The 21,570-nt window shown below is 54.3% G+C and overlaps 3 protein-coding genes across 3 annotated transcripts; all 3 read right to left on the bottom strand.

Moving 5' to 3' along the window:
* Positions 1-340: 340 nt before the first annotated feature.
* On the bottom strand, positions 341-4,482 carry LOC132354222 (kallikrein-10-like). The gene is made up of 6 exons (XM_059905955.1): positions 4,375-4,482; positions 3,829-3,933; positions 2,942-3,125; positions 1,952-2,226; positions 1,631-1,764; positions 341-992 (listed from the first exon to the last, which is right to left on the bottom strand). The coding sequence occupies exons 2-6, from the start codon at positions 3,917-3,919 to the stop codon at positions 840-842; spliced, it is 837 nt and encodes a 278-aa protein (XP_059761938.1). The 5' UTR covers positions 3,920-3,933; positions 4,375-4,482; the 3' UTR covers positions 341-839.
* A 2,363-nt stretch (positions 4,483-6,845) lies between these two features.
* KLK11 (kallikrein related peptidase 11) lies at positions 6,846-9,131 on the bottom strand. Its single transcript, XM_059905994.1, is given in 6 exon segments — positions 6,846-6,998; positions 7,417-7,553; positions 8,130-8,207; positions 8,210-8,394; positions 8,758-8,923; positions 9,065-9,131. Coding segments are annotated over 6 exon segments (756 nt in total). The 5' UTR covers positions 9,102-9,131.
* Positions 9,132-11,863: 2,732 nt separating this feature from the next.
* KLK12 (kallikrein related peptidase 12) lies at positions 11,864-15,884 on the bottom strand. Its single transcript, XM_059905973.1, is given in 7 exon segments — positions 11,864-12,183; positions 13,114-13,204; positions 13,206-13,236; positions 14,114-14,373; positions 15,240-15,298; positions 15,300-15,403; positions 15,848-15,884. Coding segments are annotated over 7 exon segments (738 nt in total). The 3' UTR covers positions 11,864-12,027.
* Positions 15,885-21,570: the final 5,686 nt, after the last annotated feature.

Here is a 21,570-nt window from a genome sequence, read left to right as displayed (position 1 = left end):
CTGAAGTGGGGTGAGGTCCTCTGGTCTTAGAGGCTGAGATGGATGCAGGGTGAGGTCCCTTGAGTTCCAGTGGCCCCAGGAAGGCACAGAAGGTACCAGATGACTCAGAGACAGCCCAGTTCCTCCTGAGACAGGAGGAACAGGTGTTGGGTAGACCCAGACATGGGAAACAGTGGGAGGGAAGAAGGAAGTGGTTAAGAGGTGCTTCATGGAACTTGACAGGAGGGTGAGGAATGCAATTCTCCCATCAGCCCTGAGGGATGGGGATGGGGATGGTATGGGGGGTTGAGATTGTAGGGTACCCCTGTGCTTTTCTCCCCAGGACACAAAATCACACACATTCCCACCAGGACCTGTTGCCATTTAATCAGAACTCACTACCCACTGTGTTAGTACTTTGCATGACAATTACCATAACAATCTACACACACGTTATAGTCTCTTCATAACACGTTTATGAGGTACACGCTTCATTGTTCCCACTTTCCAGGTGTGGAAACTGAGGCTCAGAGAAGATGCTTGGCTTGCCCAAGGTCCCACAGCAGGGAGTGGTGGAGGAAGCCAGGTTGGGTAATTGATAACTTCTCTCAGAGACTAGTGACCACCGGCTTCCTCGTTTCTCATGAACAAAACTTTGCCTCCACTTTCTGCATCTTGGCTTCAACGCGGGCAGAGAACAGCAGTGGGCAGGAGGCATGAGGGAAGACGAGAGATGTTAATAGGTGTGGATGGGCGACAGAAGTTTGAGTGGGGCAGGGGGAAAGTCCAGCTGTCTGCGGGGGAAGGAGGGGAGGAAGGGGGAAGACGGCAGATGGCGAAGCAGTTGCAGGGCCTTTGGGTCAGTTGGAGCGGATGATTTTCTCTATCCAGTCGCGGTATTTGCAGATCTTGGTGTAGACAGCTGGATGCTGACCAGAGACGCAGGGGTAAGCGCCCCATGAAAGGATGCCCTGAAGGGTCCCATCACAGACCAGAGGGCCACCCGAGTCACTCTGGGGGTGGGAGGAAGGAGAGATCAAATAAATACACCAGTGGAAAGGCTGCCACTTGGGGGGTCTGGGGTAGTGATGGGGAAGGGAGGTGTTGGGTAGGGTTGGAGCTGGGTTGGGATAAGGATGAGGTTGGGATGGGGTTGGGGGTGGGATGGGGCAGTGATGGAGTTGGACTTGGGGTTTGGGGGCATTGGGTGGGGGATGAGAATGTTGAGTCGATGGAGCTGGGATTGTAGTTCTTGGCAGGTGAGGGATGGAGTTGGGATTGTAGTTCTTGGCAGGTGAGGGATGGAGCTGGGATTGTAGTTCTTGGTAGGTGAGGGATGGAGCTGGATCTAGAGATAGGGCTGGGGTAGGGCTTTAGGCATGGCTTGAGGGTGGGAATGTGGTTGAGGATGGGGTGGGAAGGGGGCTGGGAATGGGCTTGAGAGTAGACTTGGGGACAGGGTTGGGCATGAGAAGGTGGACCCAAGGAGGTAGAGTTGGACATGGGGCTGATGTTGGGGTAGGAATGGGATAGTGCTGCACGCGGGGATGAAGTTGGGCTGGGAGTGGCTATGGGGTTGGGGATGTCTGTTTTCCCATAACCTCCCTATGCTGTTCCCATGAGTCAGAGACCCTCTCTGGCCAGTTCCTACCAGGCAGGGGTCCTGATCCTTGTTGAGTCCTGCACACATCATGTTGTTGGTGACCACACCAGGATAGAAGACCTCACACTCTTCAGGGCTCAGGATAGTGACCATGGAGCAACTCAGGCCCTTGGTGTACTTCACTGATGGGAGAAAACATCAGGTAATCCTGGGGTCCAGCCTCCAATCCTCCAGGATCCAGGAGCCCAGATACCCAGACTGTTCCCAACCCAGGCCCCAGGCTCCCAACCCCCACTCCCTCAGGCCCAGGAGTCCAGGTCCCTCGTCCTCCTTCCCCAAGATACAGCCCCCAGGGCCCCCAGCTCTTGCCTCTTCGGAAGGTTGTGGTGCCCCAGCCAGCGACCTGGCACTGGTCTCCGGGCTGGGCACAGTGATAGGGCAGGCGTAGAGGCTGGATTCGAGACCCCAGCACAGCGGGCCAGGTCAGACGCAGCAGCATGAGGTCATGTTCATCTGTTCGCCCGGGCAGGAGGGGGCCCGAGCCCTTGAGGTACTTGGGGTGGATAATAGGAAGAGAGGTCCTGCGGAGCTGCTCTCCCTGGAGAAGCAGCAGGTGGTCATCCCCAACTCGAGCCCACAGAGGCCTGGGGAGGGAAGAGTCTTATGGATGCAAAGCCTTCACTGGGACTGAGACTGAAGCCTGAGTCCCTGGCAAGGAGGGTACAGGCAGTGGGGTGGGGATAGACACTTGGGTCCTGGCAGGGGAGGGGCCTGGGGGCTGGGACTCCTGGGTCTGAGGGAGGAGGGGCTGGGGGCCTAGATTCTTGGATCTGATGGAGGAGAGGGCTGGGGACCCAGACTCCTGGGTCTGAGGGAGGAGTGGGTAGGGGAGAAGGGAGCTGGAGACCTGATCTGGGGGCACATGGGGAAGAGTGATCAGGTGTTTGGGTCCCTAAGTTCTGCAGGAATTGAGGGCAGAGGGTCTACCTTGGTAAACCTACCCTTTTCTTCCTCCCTCAGTGGGGACTCATGAGATGAACAATTTCTTTTAGTTCTAAAGTCCTAACCACACCAGATCCTGACTTCTGTCTGCTGCACACAACTATCTACACCTAAATGGAACCCTAGCAGAATCAGCTGGTCAGTGGCTCTGGATGGGCCCAGAAACGCTGAGAAAGACCACACTGCCCCCTCGTGGCCACAGCACAACCCCACCTCTCCTCCTACAGGAAGCCCTCCAGGACCGAACCCACATCGAGCTGGCAGTTCCATACCCTCAAGTGACCCAGCCCTTCCAGCCGCCTCCCCGGGGCCTGCCTCCACAGCCCCTGCGTAGTGTCCCTGAGGAGCTCTCCCTACTTATTGTTCCCGCAGTGCGCAGCCGTGAGCACCCAACTCCTGTCCACCAGGACGCCGGCGCAGTGGAACGAGAAGCCATCGAAGAGGGACACCTGCCAGGGCTGCGAGCTGCGAGGGCAAGTGCCGCCGAAGGCCCAGGAGCGCGAGAGTGTGTCGTTTCCGGGGAGCAGCAGAGCCTCCGCGACTGGAGAAAGAAAGGAGGTGGAGATCAGAGCAGGCAGGACAGCAGGGCAAGCAGTGGGCTTGGGATCCGAGTGGGGCCATGGGACGGGGCTTCGGGGGGGCACAGCCTGAACCCGCGGGTGTGTGTGGAAATTGGGGATCCTGAAGGAACCGAATGGAAGTGGGCGGAGAAGAACGGCGTGAAAGGGCAAGGAGGCGGGGATAAGAATGGAGGAAGGAGACCTAACAGGTTGGGTCTGGAGAAGCAGGGGCGCTGCAGAGAGCTCGAAGAGGTCAGGAGAGCAACGAGGCGGGGCAGAAGGGGCGGGGCTAAGGTGGGCGGGGCGGAAAGGGGCGGGGATAGAAAGCAGCCTCTGGTGGGCGAAAGTAGGGGTGGGAATAATGCAACTCGCCGGAAGAAGGGGCGAGGGCAGAAGACTCTAAGGCAAGACTTGGGGTAAAATAGGGCGAAGTAAGAAGGGGCGGGGAAAGGACGCGGCGAGGAGCAAGGGGGAGTACGGGTCCCGGAAGAGTGAAGGGGGCGGGATACCTAGGGCGGAGCTAGAAGAGGGGCGGGTCCGACTTGGGGCTGGGCTTCTCCGGATCTGTGGGTGAGCGCTGGGGTCCCAAGGGGAGGAGAAGTGTGCGGGGCTTGGTGATAAGAGCCCACTCTGCCATCGCCCCCGGTGTCCGGCGCCTCCCGCCAAGCCCTGCCCCGGCCTCACCCCAGAGTTGCGTCATCAGTAGCGGCAGCAGAAGGTTCTCGAGGCCCCAAGGGCCGGCGGCGGCGGAGAGGTGGAGGTGTGAGGGTCTCATGGCCAGGACCTAGGCTGGGGTGGGGGGAGGGCCGGGGGACGGTTCAAAACACTTGCCGGGTCAGAGACCCCAGCCTGCCACGCCCGTCCGCCCATCCTGGGCCACCCCAGCCCGCGGGGACCCGTTTAACTCGCGGCCGACAAACGCAGGGGTGGGCAGACGGGCGATCGGGGCCTGCACAGGCGTGATGGGCGCAAAGACCCTAATGACGCCGCCCTGGCGTCCTCCTGCTCTCCCTACGCCCGCGGGGAGCGCTCTCCTGGCCGGGGCTGTCCCGGCTGCCAGCCTCTCAGCGCTTCGGGTTTCGCCTACCTTCACAGGTGGGCTGGGGATTCGAGGCTCCGAAGTGCGTCCCGTAGATAAGGAAACTAAGGCTCGAACAAGTCTCCTGCCCGAGGGTCCCCACCTGTGCTCTCGAGACCCACCCCAACCAAGGTGAGGTGCACGCCGCTCACCTGGGAGTCGTGGAGGGGAAGAAGTGCCTCAGTCCTGTCGTATGGGCCGCCGGAATCCTCTGCCCAGAGACCCCTTCCAGGCCCTCCCTTTTAATCCCGAAGAGCCCGTTTCCCCACCCTCCCCTCAGGGATTCACCTCCTCCCTTTCCCTCTCCCTAATTATGCCCTGGGTGAGGCTGGCACCCAACCTGGGCCCCAGATTCCTGCTCTGGGAGGGGCCTGGGAATACAGGCTTCTCCCAGTGCCCGAAACACCCTTTTTAGAGATGGATTTCATGGAAATTCCCCAGGTCCCTGTTCCAAGAAGTCTTCGCAGATGGGGAAAGAGGGTGCCACATCCCCAGGGGCCGTGGGGGTCGCGGGGATAGTGTCGGAGACAGATGATTGTAAGTGAGAGAGAGGAAAATAAGTAAACAGGGACGTGCATACCTAGGGTGGCATAATGAGAAAAGCCAGAATGCTGACCCTGAAAGAGGGAGGCAGAGAGAGAAGATAGATTGAAGGAAAGAGTAGGTGCAAGAGACGCACACAAACACGGGAAAGAAAACACAGAGAGGGAAGAGGCAGATGCAGACCCAGAGAGATGCTCTGTGCTTGAACCCTCATCCACGGCCAGAGCAGCGTCCTGTGTGTCCCAGCGACTAGCCCATGTGTGCTGGGGGAGGTTCCGCATCATGTGTGGTCACTTCACATACTTCCTGCCATCTGCGTGTCTCCAGGTGACACACAGGCCCGTGAATCACAGGAGGCCAAAAGCTACAAGGGGCATCAATGTCACTTCCGCCAGCTCCCTCATTTCAGGTGAGGCATGGGAGGATCAGAGAGGGCAGTGACTCACAGGAGGTCACACAGCAAGTCCATTTAACAACCCAGAGGCCCAGTTCCAGCTCTGGGCTTTTACTGCTCATGCCAACTACCTCCCCTGCAAGGTGAGCAGAACATCAGAAGAGACCCTGAGTCCTGGACTATTTGTGAGCATATTCTCCAGCGAGAAGTCGGTTAACCCTAGAGGTTGTCCAGCACAGCGCCGTTCAGGTGAACTTTCCGCCGTGATGGAAATGCTCCGTTTGTGCTATCCAACACGGTAGCCACCAGCCACATGTGGCTATAGAGCTTTTGATATGTGGCGAGTGCAACTGAGGAATTCCATTTATTTTTTTAAATTAAAAAAATTAAAAAAAATTTTTTTAACATCGTTATTGGAGTTTAGTTGCTTTACAATGTTGTGTTAGTTTCTACTGTATAACAAAGTGAACAGCTATACATACACATATATCCCCATATCCACTCCCTCTTGCGTCTCCCTCCCACCCTCCCTATACCACCCCTCTAGGCGAAGAATTACATTTCTGATTTTAGGCAATTTTAATTTAAATAGCCATATGTGGTTAGTGGCTACTGTACTGACCTGCACAGGTCTTGATGAACTACCTGTTGCAGAGGTTGGAAAGAAAACAATGATAGCTGCCTTTTATTGGGTCTTAGCTATGTGCAGGCTGACTGACTTTGTGTGCTATCATATTTTTGCATGCACGGTTTTACAGATAAGGAAAGGAGCCTTTTTTTTTTTAAAAAAAATTTTTATCTATTTATTTTTGGCTGCGTTGGGTCTTCATTGCTGCGCGCGGGCTTTTTCCACTTGCGGCAAGCAGGGTCTACTCTTCGCTGTGGTGTGCGGGCTTCTCATTGCGGTGGCTTCTCTCTCTAGGCGCGCCCGTTTCAGTAGTTGTGGCATGCGGGCTTCAGTAGTTGTGTCGCATGGGCTTAGTTGCTCCACAGCATGTGGGATCTTCTTGGACCAGGGCTTGAACCCGGGCTCAAACCCGTGCCCCCTGCATTGGCAGGCAGATTCTTTATTTTATTTTTTTTTAATATTTATTTATTTATTTATTTATTTATTTATGGCTGTGTTGGGTCTTCGTTTCTGTGCGAGGGCTTTCTCTAGTTGTGGCAAGCGGGGGCCACTCTTCATCGCGGTGCGCGGGCCTCTCACCATCGCGGCCTCTCTTGTTGCGGAGCACAGGCTCCAGATGCGCAGGCTCAGTAGTTGTGGCTCACGGGCTCTAGTTGCTCCGCGGCATGTGGGATCTTCCCAGACCAGGGCTCGAACCCGTGTCCCCTGCATTGGCAGGCAGATTCTGAACCACTGCGCCACCAGGGAAGCCCTAGTAAATATGTATTGAAACCTTAGTGTGTGCCAGGAATTGTGTTTGAGACGGGAGGTACAACAGTGAACCAAACAACTATTTTCACTCCCAGAGTCACAAGTTAGTATGAGGCAGGAGTAGAACCCAGGTCTCCTAACTCCAAACTCCAAATTGAGTATTAAAGTACAGCATCTCTCATAGTCAAGAAGGCCCCCAGAAAAGTACATAAAGGGGTCCTGGCTCAGGCTTCATTATTAACAGAATGAACAGGTACCACAGCACCAAGTAGGGATCAGGGGATTGGGCCGTGATGATCTGGTCCTGGTTAATTGTTCTCTATAGTCTTCTGGATCCAGTCCACATATTTGCAGACCTTTGTGTAAACCCTGCGCTTTCTGCTGACAGCACATGGATCCTGGCCCCAGGAGATGATGCCTTGAAGAGACCCATTATAGACCAGTGGGCCCCCAGAATCACCCTGGAGATGGGGAGGAAGAGAACCAGTCAGAGAGGAGGGGAGGCCTCAGGAGAGGGGAAAGGGTTGGGCATGGTGTTAGGGAGGAGGGGGAAATTGTGTTGGAAGTGAGGTGGAGGTTGAATATGGGGTTGGCAACGGGATTGAGGAAGAGGTTAGAGTTATGGGTGAGAACAAAGATGGGGTTAGGGTCGAAAATTGATTTGGGGATGGTTAGGGTTGGAAATAGGGGTGGGACTCGGAATGGAGCTGGAAACTGTGTTTACGTTAGAAATGGCACCTGGGAGTGGAGATGGATTTGGGGTTGCAGGGGGAAGTGGCGTTGAGGTTGGGGCTGAGATTGTGGGTGTAGATGAAGACACAGTTGAGGTTGGAGGTGGGAATGGAAATGTGGTTGGAGACCCAGGCCCTGCCCTCTGACCTGGCAGGAGTTCTTGCCCTCTTCTCGAACGCTGGCACATCCCATGGTGTCTGGGATGTTCCCAGGGTAGGCGTCCTCACAACCCTTGTGCTTGAGGATGGTGACGTTGGCACATCGCCAGGTATGGGCAAGGTGCACTGTAGAAATGACATGAGGGGGCACAGAAAATTAGATCCCTTTGGTCCCCTCCCCCACACTGCAGGGCTTGCTCTGAACCCAGCGGAGAACCAGGGACCTTGCTCTGAATCCGGTTCCTGTCCTGCTTGCTTGCAGTCAACTCACCTCTCTGCTTGTAACCGTAGCAACGGTAACGCTATCAAGTAAAATTCTTTACGCCAGTTGCTCTATAAACATTATCTCTAATCCAGCTCTAGTAAGTGGATGTGATTATTCTCATTTTATAGAGAAGAAAACCAAGGTTCAGAGAGGTGAAGCCACTTGCCTAAGGACCTACAACTAGCAGGTTGTGGATCTGGAATTGCACATCATGTCTGCCTGAATCCAAGGCCCAAAGTTTTGTCTCCACCCTCCCCAGCCCTTACTTTTCCCCTCTTCCTTTCAACTTATCCCACTATTGACACCTCCAGGTAACACCCTCTTGTATCACTATGAATCTCATCTTTGAAGGTTCCTCTGGTTCCCTATTTCCTTCCACAATCATAAACACCTTCCCCCACCCCACCCCCCATCATGCTCCTCTCTGGAACCCCTACATTGGGGGCTGGACGTGGTGCCCCAGTCGGAAATGAGGCAGCGGGTGCCAGCAGTGACACAGTGTGATGACACACTGTGGGTCGCACAGCCCAGATGATGAAGGCTGGGGCCGCCATTTTCAGCAGCATGATGTCGTGGCAGCGGGCTTTGTTGGGCAGGCTGCTGTTGAAGTCTGGGTGGGGGAAGGACTCAGTGGCTGCTCGGGTGCGCTCACAGCCATCCCGTCACTGGAGGTTGTGTTCTCCCAGATGAGCTACATATCAGCTGAAGTGAGAGAGATGGTGGTCAGAGATGGAAGGGGAAGGAGAGACAGGAAATGGAGAGTGACATTGGGGGGGTGGGGGAAGGGGCGAGATGAAGAGAATGAAGAAACATAGCTCCACTTCCAAACTCATCCCCATCTCCCACCAAAACCTTATCCCCAGCCCAGCATCCAAGCCCATTCCCAACACCATGCCAGTTCCAACATCATTCAGCCTTCCATCTTCAATCCCAACCCAATCCCCATCATCAATACCCATCTCTGACCCCACTTTCCCCACCCCATACACATTCTCCCCATCCCCAAGCCCTTCTCTACCCATCTCTCCATCTCCAGCCCCCTCCCAGCCCCGCCCCTGCCCCCGCACCCATGGCTTGTGGCAGTGGGCTGCTGTCAGGAGCCATTTGAGGGCGATGAGGGTCGCCCCACAGAGCAGCCGTGTCTTCTGGAACAAAGCCGCCTGCCAGGGCGGCTGGGAATGAGGAGAGCACTCATAGCCTTTGTTGATCCTGGTCTCTCCCCCTACATGCCCTAGAGAGGGTGAGGGCAAAAGAGGGGGCTCGGGCATGAGACGACTCCCGGAAATGGGGGAGGAGGACCATAGCCATAGAGGGTTGGGAATCCTAGAGATTCGAGAGGGAGACCCCTGCACATCCCCATTCTCCACCGTACCTGTCACCAGAGCAAACATGATTAATTGCAGGATCATCACGGCCTGGAGGCGGGGAGGGCAGGCCCCAGGTTCTTCCGGGAACAAGGAGGGACAAGGGGCCAAATCACTCCATGGGGAGACTTAGGGCTGGTTCATGCCCTCTCTCTCCGCCATGCCTGCTCCGGCTCACCCCCCAGGGAGAAACAACCAGGTGTGAGGAATCCCTTGGCTCACACAGCATCCCAACCTCCAAACTTTTAAAATAAATCTTTGGTATGGAGGGTGGCCTTGCAGGGGCCTAATCCCTGTTAGAACCTCTCACAGCCAAGTTGCTGGGAAGGCATTGCCCAGGGCAAGCTACAGGCTGGCTCTGTTTAGGTCAGCCACGGGACCTCGTAGGTGCAGTTTGGAGAATGTTTTCCTTCTTGCCCACCTGAGACTTGGGGCCCAGCAACTTGGGGTGGGAGGATAAAGGGTACCAGTCTCCATTCAGTAACCACCCCAGGGTGATGTGAGCCCTTTGAAGGCTACCTGGGGTGCAGTAGGGGGCTCAGCCTGGGACATCACTCTGGCCCCCACCCTGCTGAACCCCTGCCCCTTTGAAGAACGGTGAGACAGAGCAGGGCAGGGCTGGTCACTGGAAGGGCCAGTGCCCTTAGCTGCCCTGGCCAGCGGGAGTGGGGCTGGAGGGTTGGACTCAGTGGCGGAAGGTGGGGTTGGAGGACACAGAGGTTGGGGGGCAGCTGCTGGAGACGCAGATCAAGGCAGAGAGACACCATGCCCCCACCCCAAGAAGTACGGTGCAGAAGGAGAAATGATGCCAGGGCAGAGGCCTGGCACGCTCAATAGGGCAGGTCCCTGGAGGGGAGCCTTCCCTTCCCTTCTGGACTCACGGGCTCTGGGGCTGGAGCTCTGGGGGCCTGGCAGTGGTGGCAGACGCGGCAGGCTGGGTCTCGGAGCGGGAGGCACCAGGAAGGCGAGCAGGCAGGGGTGCCCCCTCACCCCCCCCACCCCCCGGCAGGCCCAGGATGACTTATTGCCCTGGGGGTGGGGTGTGTGGGAGCCCTCCCCAGGCCAGCCCTGCCCACCTGCCACTGTCACCTCCCCAAGCCCCTCTTCTCTCTGCTTCTCTGTTTCCCCACACCTCTGTGTCCGTCCGTCTGTCTGCATCCTTCCCTGTCTCCCTTTACCTCTCCCACATTTCTATCATTCTTTGTGGGTGTGTGTGTGCGTGTCATTTTTCTTTCTGTTCCTATGTATCTCTGGGCCTTTTTCTCTTTGTCTAACTCTGTTCTTCTCTCCCAGTGTCTCTCTGCACATCTCCTCTAATCCTTTGTATCTTTCTTTGTGTCTCTGTCTCTGCCTGCCTCCATCCCTGTCTCTTTCTCTCCCTCCCTTCACTTCTGTGTCTAAATCCCCCTCCATCCTCTTCATCTCCCAGTCTCTCTGTATCTCTTGTCCCAGCCCCTCCCTCCCCACAGTCCGAGCCCAGGTGGGACCCTGGCCCCTTCTGGGCCCCTCCCTTCATCATTCCAAGCAGCGGGGTGGGGGGACTGGGACGTCATACAGGTGGGGCTGCTGCCAGCCGAAGGGGCAGGCAGGAGGGTGGGGAAGGCAGGTTGGGGCCTGTGGGATTCAAGGCCCAGGAAAGGGAAGTCAGCCCTGGGCAGGGACCACAACCCCCAGAGCTCCTCTGGGCTTCACTTCTCTGCCGACCCTTCCCTCCACTCCCTTCTGCCAGCCTCTTAGGCTGCCAGGAACCCCAGGGTCCTCAGAATCCAACTGTGGCACTTACTTGCTCTGTGACCTAGGTCCGATGACTTCCCAAATCTGAGCCACCTCAATTTCCTCGTCTGCAAAACTCAAGTGACGATCCCTACTTCTCCCAGCTTGTTTGTTATCAGTTAGCTCTCCCTCTGTCTTACCCTCCTCTCTCCCCTAACGAGATGTGAAGCAAGACTACGGGGTAGGCCTGGGTTCTGACAGCAGCCAGCCCTGGCCCCAAACCCTGGCACTGCCTCTTCCTACCACAGTGATGTGGGACGAGAGACTCCACGCCGGCGAGGCTCAGTTTCTTCATCTGTGAGATGGGAGTGACAGCCCTGCCTCAGGGGGTTGGGATGAGGACTCCAGGAGAGCCAAGTACAATAGGCAGTCAGCAAAAGCTCCCACAGCTCTCATAGTCTCCCCTCACCCTCTCCCACCTCAAATTTCCCTTCCATTCATTGGGGAGAAGAAATTCTCTTTCCAGCTCCTGGAGAGGCTGTGAAGACAGAACCTGAGAGGTGGGCAGAACTATTTTAAGACCTAGGCTGGGTCCTCTTGCTTTCCAAGGCTGCACCCCACCCTCCATCATTGCAGATGTATTAAAACAAACCCGCACCCCACATTAAATATAATAGGTGCTCAACTCCAGCTGAGCCAAGTTGCAATTGGCTAGTTGGAAGAATGTTACGTTTTATAGACACTTAATTAACTGGTAGTGGATTTTGATTTTGCAGTTTTCATTTGGTATTTTGGAGCCAACAATCCTGTCCGCACACACCCCTGTCCCAGTTCAGCTTATAAGCTCTAGGCAGTGTTCCTGTTGCGGCAGATGGAGAAAAATGACCTTAATTTTTTACTGTTATAAGTAACTTTCTCTAGTCCATTCCTGTGTGGCCCCTGAGGGAAAACCCTCCCCCTCTGATCTCTATTTCTACACCTGTGGGTAGGGTAGCTGATGGGTAACTCTCCCTCCGATTTCAACCAGCAAGGGGATCAAACAGACACAGCCCCTCCTCCAGTTAGATTTATTCCAGATAGTCGCATACTCCCTCCTCCCCCAACCATGGGTCTTAGAAGGGCTGGCTGGAGTTGGAGTTCCAGGAAGAAGATCCCCAGTCCAAGAAGAGTGGGAGCTGGGGGTGATGATGGAGGAGGTATTGGCGCTCTGAGGGTCAAAGTGGCCCCCAAGCTGAGGCATGAAGGTGGAGGGAGCAGGTCAGTTGTTCCTCATGACCATCCGGATCCAGTCCACGTATTTGCAAATATTGGTGTAGACCCCTGGGATGCCTTCTTGCCCACAAGGCTCCACGGATCCCCAGGGCACCAGACCCTGAAGGACTCCTCCGCATACTAGGGGACCCCCAGAGTCACCCTGGAAGGCAGAGGAGAAGGAGCATGGTCTGAATATGGGAAAAATCCTTTTCCAGTTTTCCTCTCCACAGCCTCCTGCCCCCTCACCCATTCCTGGGCCTAGAGGACCGTGGCTCCAAGCCTCGCCAGCAGAGAAAAAAGCACACACAAGTTCCCAGAGGACAACAGCAATGGCTAATTAATAGAGAAGAATACACTGTCCCTAAGCGCCAGCCCCAGGGAAGGAGGGCGGGACTCTATGCTGGGTAGAGGGTTCCCTCAAGGACAATGGGTGGGCCCTGACCAATGGGGGAAGAGAGCACAGGCACCAATGACCAATCCCAGCGAAGGAGGACGGGACTCCGTGTCAAGGAAAATGGCTGGGGCCCTGACCAATGAGGAAGGAGAGCACCGGTACCAGTGACCAATCCTAGAGAAGGAGGGCGGGACTCCTTAAGAGTTCTCTCCATGACAGTGGCTGGGGCCCTGGCCCGTAGGGAGGGGCAGCCTCCTCTGTGAAGGACCAGGAGGATAAGGTAGCAGAATTACAGGGTGAGAGAGTCCTCCAGCCCCCTTTCCTCCTCCATCCTGGAATCTCTCACTCTTACTTGGGCCAGCACCAACTGGATGGTGTGGGGAAGACTCAGAACTGGAGAGACAGCCGGTTACCTGCCTGAGCTCCAAACGCCGCCTGCCTCTCTCCCTCCCCCATCGTCTGTCTTTGTCTCTTCCTCTCCCTCCCTTTGTGCCCCACCCGTCTTTCCTTCTCTGTTTCTGCCCTCCCTCCCTCTGTCCTCCACTCCCTGGCTCTCCCTCCCGCATTCTGTGCCTCTCCTTTCTGACCTCATCTCTCTCCCCATCTCCCTTCCCTGACTCGCCTTCTCCCCCTTCCCCACCTCCCCAGTTCTCCCTCCCCTACTTTCTGTCCTGGGTGTTGCCTGCAGCCGCTCACCTGGCAGGCGTCCTCCCCAGCGACGCCGCCGGCACACACCATGTTGTCCGTGATTCTCCCGGGGAACGCCGCCCGGCAGGTGGCATTAGAGATTAAGGCATTGGAGTCGGTCTGACAGCTGGTCTGGGGATGGAAGACGGATGCTGCAGGATCCCGCAAAGCTTCCCTCATCTCCCCGAAGAGGCCACATCCCTCTTCGCAAGGAAAGCCAATACAAGTCTATACCCCACCCCCTCCCTATGACCTCCACTCCAATCCTCCAAGCTCTAAATTTCAGATTATGACTTGATTACACAGTGGCTCTTGATTTCAATTCATTGGCCCGGTCTCCCTGACCTTTAGCCTACGACTCAGATACAGTGAATCCAGACCTGACTTTCTCCTTCAATCCCAGCTACTGTGACCTTTGACCTTCAATCTTATTGCCCTTTGATCCCAACTTGGCCTCATGTCTTCTCTCTGTCTCTTGGCCCCATGTTCCTTGTCTTCACCTTAACCTCCAACCTCAGCTCTGAATCCTCCAAAGTGACCTCTGATCCTAGTATAGTTGACTCCAGACTCCATGACCCCTAACCTCTAGCTCCACCCACCAAGCCCTGTGGCTCCCAGTCCCAGACCAGTGATCCTTGATCGAATCCCAGTTTCCATCCTCGGATTGTAGCCAACATCTGGATCCCATGACCTCAACTCTACAATGACTAACATCAGAGTACCTGACCCATGACCCCAAGATCCTATTTACATATGTCTTTTGCTCCAGTCTGAAAACAGCACTCTGACCTCTAACCACATCCCTGACCCATGACTCCTAACTCCATACACAACCACTTAACTCTTTAACTCCCAAGACCCCGATGCACCATGATCTCAGACCCCAAAGCATGAATCCTGATGTGTGACGCTTTACCCATCCTTCCTCTGAGATGGCATGACTCCTGACCTCTCACCCTATACCGCAAACTTTTGCCAATCGTGACCCCTGACCCCGGGACCCCCTTACTCCCTGGGTGGTTGGTGGTGCCCCAGCCCGAGATGCGGCACTTGGTGCCAGCCACTGCACAGGTCGCGGGCAGGGGCAGGGGCTGGATGCTGCGGGTCAAGAGGACAGGGAAGCCCAGTTGCAGAAGCCAGAGGTCATTGTCATGGTTCTGCAGAGCTGCCTGGTAGCCAGGGTGGGTCACGGAGAGGCCACTGTGCCGGATCTTTTCGGTCCAGTCCAGCTGGCTGAGGCTGTGTTCCCCCAGGCTCAACCAGTACCTGCTGGGGGCCACAGAGGCTCAGCACGTGCAGGGTGGGCTGGCCTGGGGCTCCCAGACCCTCCTGCCTCTCTCTGCTGCTCTGCACCTTGATGGCTGTTCATTCCCTTGCTCTCTTTCTCTTTGTCTCTTCCCATCTCTTGGTCTCTATTTCCATTGCCATCTTTCCATTTCCAGTGTTGGTCCTATTTCTCCTCTCCGTGCCACTGCATCTGTGTCACTTTCTGATTCTCTTAGCTGGTGATGCCCATGGGGGCAGGGACATCCATTGGCCCTATTCACTGCCCTGTTCCCACCACCCAGCAGGTGGCCTGGGCCATCAACACTGTCAACTAAATGAATGGGGGAACAATGAGTGGACTCTGTCCTGCTGGTGTCGCCTCCCTGTCCCCGAATCTCTCTGTCTCTCCATGTCTGAAACTTCCCTTTCAGAAAAAAAAAAAAATCCAGAGCATCAGACCTACAAAGCCCAATCCCCTCATTTTACAGATGGGACCACTGAGGCCCAGAGAGGTACCAGATGTAACCTTTGAAGTTGCACAAAGAGTTTGGGTCAGACATGGGTCCAGAGCTCAGACTGGGTCAGGGGATGCTGGACTGGTGACACCATATAGGAAGGAAGGGGGACATGAGGGAACATTGGGGGTGGGTGGGCAGATTCCAGGACCCTCCCCTGCCCTCCACCCCACCGATCCCCAGCCAAGTCCACCCCAGGCCCGTTGTGAAGAAGTCCTACTTCTTGTCTAACCTCAGACCCTCTTGTTGCAGGACCATCTCCTTACTCCTGTGAGCCCCCTCCCCCCAGCGCTCCCCTCCCCATCACCCTCCCTTCCCACCCTGAGTAGGGAGGGACCCAAGTGGGGGGCTTACCTGCTGCTGCAGTGAGCAGCTGTGAGAATCCACCTGCGGTCAATGAGGACCCCCCCCCCCACAGCGCAGCTGTGTACCTTCAAACAGCCCCACCTGCCAAGGTTGAGAGTGAGGGATACACTCTGTGCCTTTAAAAATCTTCTGTGCGTCCTCGCGGCTGAGCCCTGCGGACAATGGCATGGGCCAGAGAGACAGAGTCAGGAACCTAGAGACTGTGGATCCGATAGAAAGAGAGATACAGAAAGAGCAAGAAAGAGGCAAGAGAAAGAAACCGAGAGAGAGAGAGAGAGAGAGAGAGAGAGAGAGTGTCACAGGCAGGGAGACACAGACCCAGTGATATATAAAGACACAGTGAAACACCCAAAGGACACAAAGAGGAAGAGAGAGAGATGCTTAAAGAGAAGCGAAACAGAGATTCAGAGAGAGAAAGGACAGAGACATAGTGACAGGGAGAGACGGAGGGGAGATGGATCATAAGATACAGGGAGAGAGAGGCGCGTAGGACCCCTGCAGACGGAGGTGAGTGGAGGTATAGAGTCAGCCTGCCTCCCTCCCCTCCTCGGTGCCAGGCAGCCTCATGAGGGCTCCTTGCCTTCTGGGAAACTCACCAATAAAACACAGGAGAAAAAAGATGCTGGACACCATGGTGGGCCACTTCCAGGTTCTGGGGAAAAGGTGAGGCATCTCAGAGATGGCAGCCGGACCCTCCTTTTCCCTGTCAAGTGGACCCTCCCTTTCTCCTCCCCTTCCACCAGCAATTCCACGTGGAGGGGATGGTCCACGGGCCCATCCCTCTCGGTACCCATCCCCCGAGTGTTACCCCCTCACTGGTGATGGCCTGCCCCCTCCTCACCTTGTTTCTCCGCCTGCCGGCTCCTGCACGTGACTGCTGCAGTCTCAGCCTGTCGGTCGCTCTGCTATCTATCTGTCTGGCCACCTGCCTGCTTGGTTTTCATCTGCCAGCCACCCCGCCAGTCAACTCTCCTCCTGTTCACCTGGCCTCTCAGCCACCTGTCACGCAGCACCACCTGTCTTCTTCCTTCCGTCCGTCTGTCCCAGACCAGCAGCTGATACAGCTCTTAACTCTCTTTGTCCCAGCTCATGCGATTTCTGGGTTGAGGGAAGGAGACAAGGTAGACATGGGGCGGGGCACCCTCTAATCCCGTAGAAACTCTTCTTGGCTAATGACACTTAATGAGATTTACAGTTAAATGGGGTGGGGGGGACGGGGGGCCCAGTATGGCTCTGGAGGGAAGACCCAGGCCCTCTCCTTCTCCCCTGCTCTGCACACCAGCCAGCAGCCCCGAGACCAGTGATTCAAGGTGATCTGGGATCTTCCCCAACTCCAGTAATGAAGCCTCAGGGAGGGCGGGGCAGGTAGATACCTGGCAGTCCTCCCTGAGTGTTGCGTGGAAGGGGCAAGAGGGCAGAAGTGAGAGGCAAGGAAACCAGGGGCAGAGAGAGCCTGAGAAAGAAGATGAGGAAAGGGAAGAGGTTTCAAAATAGGGGAGACAGAGGAGTTTCCAAACTGGGATCCAAGGAAGCCTGGTTCTAATTGAAGCTTTTAAATGCACGATCAACTCTGTTGCCTGCTTTCAGAGCACAGGTCTTATTATATATGAGGTCCATTTATCTAATTCCATGAAAGTTTTTTTTTTTTTTTTTAAATTATTATTTATTTTTGGCTGTGTTGGGTCTTCGTTTCTGTGCGAGGGCTTTCTCTAGTTGCGGCGAGCGGGGGCCACTCATCGCGATGCACGGGCCTCTCACTATCACGGCCTCTCTTGTTGCGGAGCACAGGCTCCAGACGCGCAGGCTCAGTAGTTGTGGCTCACGGGCCTAGTTGCTCCGCGGCATGTGGGATCTTCCCAGACCAGGGCTCGAACCCGTGTCCCCTGCCTTGGCAGGCAGATTCCCAACCACTGTGCCACCAGGGAAGCCCCATGAAAGTTTTTTGCATAAGGACTTCCACTGAGAAAGAAAGAGACAGGGGACAGGAAACAGAGAGAGGGAGAGTGAACGAGATTTAGGACAGAATCCCTCTCTTTCTCCTCTTATCTTTTTTTTTTTTTTTTAAAGTAAAATTTATATAACATAAAATCCAGCCTTCGAACCATTTTATTTTATTTTATTTTATTTATTTTTTAAATAAATTTATTTATTTATTCATTTATTTAATTTTTGGCTGCACTGGGTCTTCGCTGCTGCGCGCGGGCTTTCTCTAGTTGCAGCGAGCGGGGGCTACTCTTTGTTGCAGGGCGCAGGCTTCTCATTGTGGTGGCTTCTCTTGTTGCAGAGCACAGGCTCTAGGCGCGTGGGCTTCAATAGTTGTGGCACACGGGCTTCAGTAGTTGTGGCTCGCGGGCTCTAGAGCGCAGGCTCGGTAGTTGTGGCGCACGGGCTTAGTTGCTCCGCGGCATGTGGGCTCTTCCTGGACCAGGGCTCGAACCCGTGTCCCCTGCATTGGCAGGCGGATTCTCAACCACTGTGCCAACAGGGAAGCCCTCGAACCATTTTAAAGTCTACCATGCCGTGAATTCCACTGCACTAACAATGTTATGCTACCATCACCACCAACTAATTCAAGAACATTTTCGTCACCCACAAAGGAGACCCCATACCCGTTAAACCGATGTTTATCAAATGATGAATGGACAAATAAAAAGTGGTCTATCCGTGCTATGGACTATTATTCAGCTATAAAAGGAACAAAGTACTGATGTGTGCTACACATGGATGAACCTTGAAAACACTATGTGGAGTGAAAGAAGCCAGTCACAAAGGCCCACAAACTGTGTGATCCCATTTATATGAAATATCCAGAAAAGGCAAATTGGTGGAGACAGAAAGCAGGTTGGTGATTGCCTGGGGCGGCAGGGAGTGGGGACGGGGAATGACTGCTTAGTGGTTCTCTTCTGACACACAGACTTGCAGCTTGTGGCTTCTGGATAAAGTCAATCCCTTTTTGTAGCCGGAGACTCAAAGAGGACAGACCTCCTGCTTTCAGAAAAAGCTCTGAGCACCTTTGCCACCTCATCCAGGGAGGCCCTGGAGCGCTCAGGTCCCTGTACCTCATGCTTTACTCTTGGGCGTCATCATAAGCTCACTATGAAGCCCATTCCCTAAAGACGACTCAGGCATCCCAACACATGGGGTGATGTCTCAGGGCATGGATACCATCATAGGTGTGGAAACTGAGACACAGCTAGATGGAGCCACTTGACCAAAGTCACACAGCTGGTAAGAGGCAGAACTGGAGTTTGAACTGAGGCAGACTGGCCCCAGAACTTGTATTGTTAATCATTATCCAAATACGTGAATGAGCAAAAGAATGACTGACTGAATGAGTATATGTGTGAGTAGATGAACATATAAATGTTGCTCCAGGTTTCAAAGAAAGAGGATAGCTTTTGGAAACATTCAGACTGGGTTTGAAAGCTCAGCTCATCTCGTGATTCACCGGGGGCCACTGGGACACTCTCTTGTTCTGTCCTCGATTTGTTCATCTGTAAAATGGGTCTGGGGCTTCCCTGGTGGCGCAGTGGTTAAGAATCCGCCTGCCAATGCAGGGGACATGGGTTCGAGCCCTGGTCCGGGAATATCCCACATGCTGTGGAGCAACTAAGCCCGTGTGCCACAACTCCTGAGTCTGTGCTCTAGAGCCTGCGAGCCACAACTACTGAGCCCGCGTGCCACAACTACTGAAGCCCGCACGCCTAGAGCCCATGCTCCGCAACAAGAGAAGCCACCGCAATGAGAAGCCTGTGCTCCGCAACGAAGAGCAGCCCCCACTCGCCGCAACTAGAGAAAGCCTGCACGCAGCAACGAAGACCCAACGCAGCCAAAAATAAATAAATAAAATAAATTAATTTATTAAAAAAAAAACAACTCTAGGAATTTCCCGAGTGGTAAGGGAAAGAGGAGCATCTTTTGCTATTCATAATAAATCCCAGTAACGCTATTTGAGTTTATGTTAGTGAAGTGACAGGATGGGGAGGAAATGGGGTCGGCTGCTAGGGGAACCAACCAATTGATTGGAGGGTTGGAACTTAGAGTCCCACCCTCCGACCTCAGGGCAGGAGAGAGGCACAAAGGTCCCGGCTGGAGATGCACAACCCAGGGCCACTTGAAGGAGGGTCCCATGCCCCGTTCCTGAACACCAACTATGGAAACTTCTGACTTAGGTCTGTTAAATCTACAACAGAGTCTCCTTAGGTCTCAGCAAATATAGCAGCAAGCAGCACAGTTCAAAATGCATGGCCGCGGGGCCAGTGAGCCAGACAGCAAGACGAGAAAGACCTCGGAGGTCGTGGACAAAAAGATGTCACCTGCCATATCAGTAAACAAAGGATGTTGCAGCCATCAAGCCACCAAGCCACTGCTGCCACCCACGACCGTGCACCCTGCCGGGATTCAGGTTGGAGAAAAACAGGATACTGGCCCTGCATAGCTGAGGTGCATGTCAAAGGAACGATTTCAGTGAGCCCAGACTCTGGCATCTTCCCATACATAGAAAAGCATTAAATTCATTAACTGGAGATGTTTGTTTGTTGGCTTTCTTTAATTAACAGTAATCTCTTGATGTTCCTGACTCTCTGGTTTTTGTTGCTAAAGCTCCAGTATATCCTGGTTCCTCCCTCATCTTTGAAGCTCTTCCTCAGAGCTCTCTGAGAGGCTGTCTCCCGGACTCAAGTCCTCAGCGTGTCTGCTGAATAAAACATAATTCCCAACTTTGAGATTGTGCATTTTTTTTTCAGTGGACAAGGTGTTGGTCCTGTCTAGACCCCCACTCACAGCACCAATTGTGGTCACCCCACAGAGGCAGAAAGGACCCTTGGCTGCAGCTGTGGCATCATTTTGTTTGTTTGATCGTTTGTTTCTTTTGGGTGGGGGGCCGGGGGGGCGCACACCGTGCTGCATGTGAGATCTTGGTTCCCTGATCAGGGATCCAACCTGCGCTCCCTGCAGTGAAAGCTTTGAGTCCTAACCACTGGACCGCCGAGGGAAGTCCCCAGATGGGGCATCACGAATCATGACATCTGAACCAATTCTTGGATGGGGGAGTCCATCCTATTTCTGTGGGACGGCTACATTATCCTTCATTATCCCTTCCTCCAAAAAGCCTGACCTGGGTCTCCGACCTCCTCAACCCTCTCACAGCCTGTCTGCTTCTTTCATCTTAGCATTGCATTTGTTAGAATGGAACTGTGGGCTTATATGCGTATTGTTCCCGTTTGCCTGCTAAGTCCAGCCTCGTCCCTTAAACAAGGCCTCACAAATCGGGCAGTGGCTCAACACGGTCTGGACCCTCCTTCCAGACTTGAGGGGCATGTCCCTGAGGGGGTTCTCAGAAGAGAAATACAGGAATGTGTCTCCATCAGCCTGGATGGATTCAGCTCACTGATGGATTTTCCTTAGTCTAGGTCTGCACTTCTGTAAAATGGGGAGCTGATATTTCCCCAGCCGGGGCCTTGGGGGAGATGACATGAAAGGGCTTTATCTGCTGGACCAAAGACAGGAAGTATTGTTATCGCTTTGACGCCTCTTTCTCTCTTTGCTTTGTTCTCTTGCCCAGTCTTCTCACCTCCTCTCTCCCTCCACCAGCCTCCAAATTCCTTCCTGCACAGGATTTTAAAACTCCCCTGGGCAAAAACAGGAAGGAGAGGGCATGTGGCTGCAAAGTCCCTGGAGACGGGAGGGAGGAGGGCGGTCTGAGAAGCCTGTCACCTGGCTGGCCTTCTTGAATTAAGGTCTTGCTGGCAGTCAGAATCTCCAGCTCAGCTATGTCATTACTTTCTGTTGCACAGGAAGGATTTGGGTGGTTACCTCTCATTCTCTCAAATACGCAGCTGCCACCCAAGGTGTCTTGCTCTGGCACTGGGGCCTTGGAGAGAGCGTCATAACAACGGCATCAATAATAAGAACGACAATAATACTAATGACAGCTACCACTTAGTAAGCATTCGCTCAGAACCAGGTGTTCTCCTTAGCGAGTGCTCTCACATGTTAACTCAATCCTCCCCAGAGCCCTCTGAAGTAGGTGCTATTTTTTTTTAAGTTTATTAATTTACTGAGAGAGTTCTTAATCCTCAGACGGAGGGAACTGCATTCGTTGGTGCCACCTTATCATTGGCACAAGGCGCTTCTTTTTTTTTTTTTTTAATTAATTTATTTAATTTATTTATTTTTGGCTGCCTTGGGTCTTCGTTGCTGCGCGCGGGCTTTCTCTAGTTGCGGAGAGCGGGGGCTACTCTTCGTTGCGGGGTGCAGGCTTCTCATTGCGGTGGCTTCTCTTGTTGCGGAGCACAGGCTCTAGGCGTGCAGGCTTCAG

The sequence above is a fragment of the Balaenoptera ricei genome, chromosome 19, assembly GCF_028023285.1.
Source record: "Balaenoptera ricei isolate mBalRic1 chromosome 19, mBalRic1.hap2, whole genome shotgun sequence".
Lineage (NCBI taxonomy): Eukaryota > Metazoa > Chordata > Mammalia > Artiodactyla > Balaenopteridae > Balaenoptera > Balaenoptera ricei.
Note: the sequence above shows the minus strand (reverse complement) of the source record. Positions and strands in the feature narration are given on the sequence as shown.

What these genes read in the sequence shown, in the direction of transcription:
- LOC132354222 (XM_059905955.1), bottom strand. Translation starts at nt 3,919, where the DNA reads ATGAGACCCTCACACCTCCACCTCTCCGCCGCCGCCGGCCCTTGGGGC. An exon ending in ACTGATGACGCAACTCTGGG is followed by an intron (nt 3,126 to 3,828) that starts GTGAGGCCGGGG and finishes TTCTTTCTCCAG; the next exon opens with TCGCGGAGGCTCTGCTGCTC. An exon ending in CACCACAACCTTCCGAAGAG is followed by an intron (nt 1,765 to 1,951) that starts GCAAGAGCTGGG and finishes TTCTCCCATCAG; the next exon opens with TGAAGTACACCAAGGGCCTG.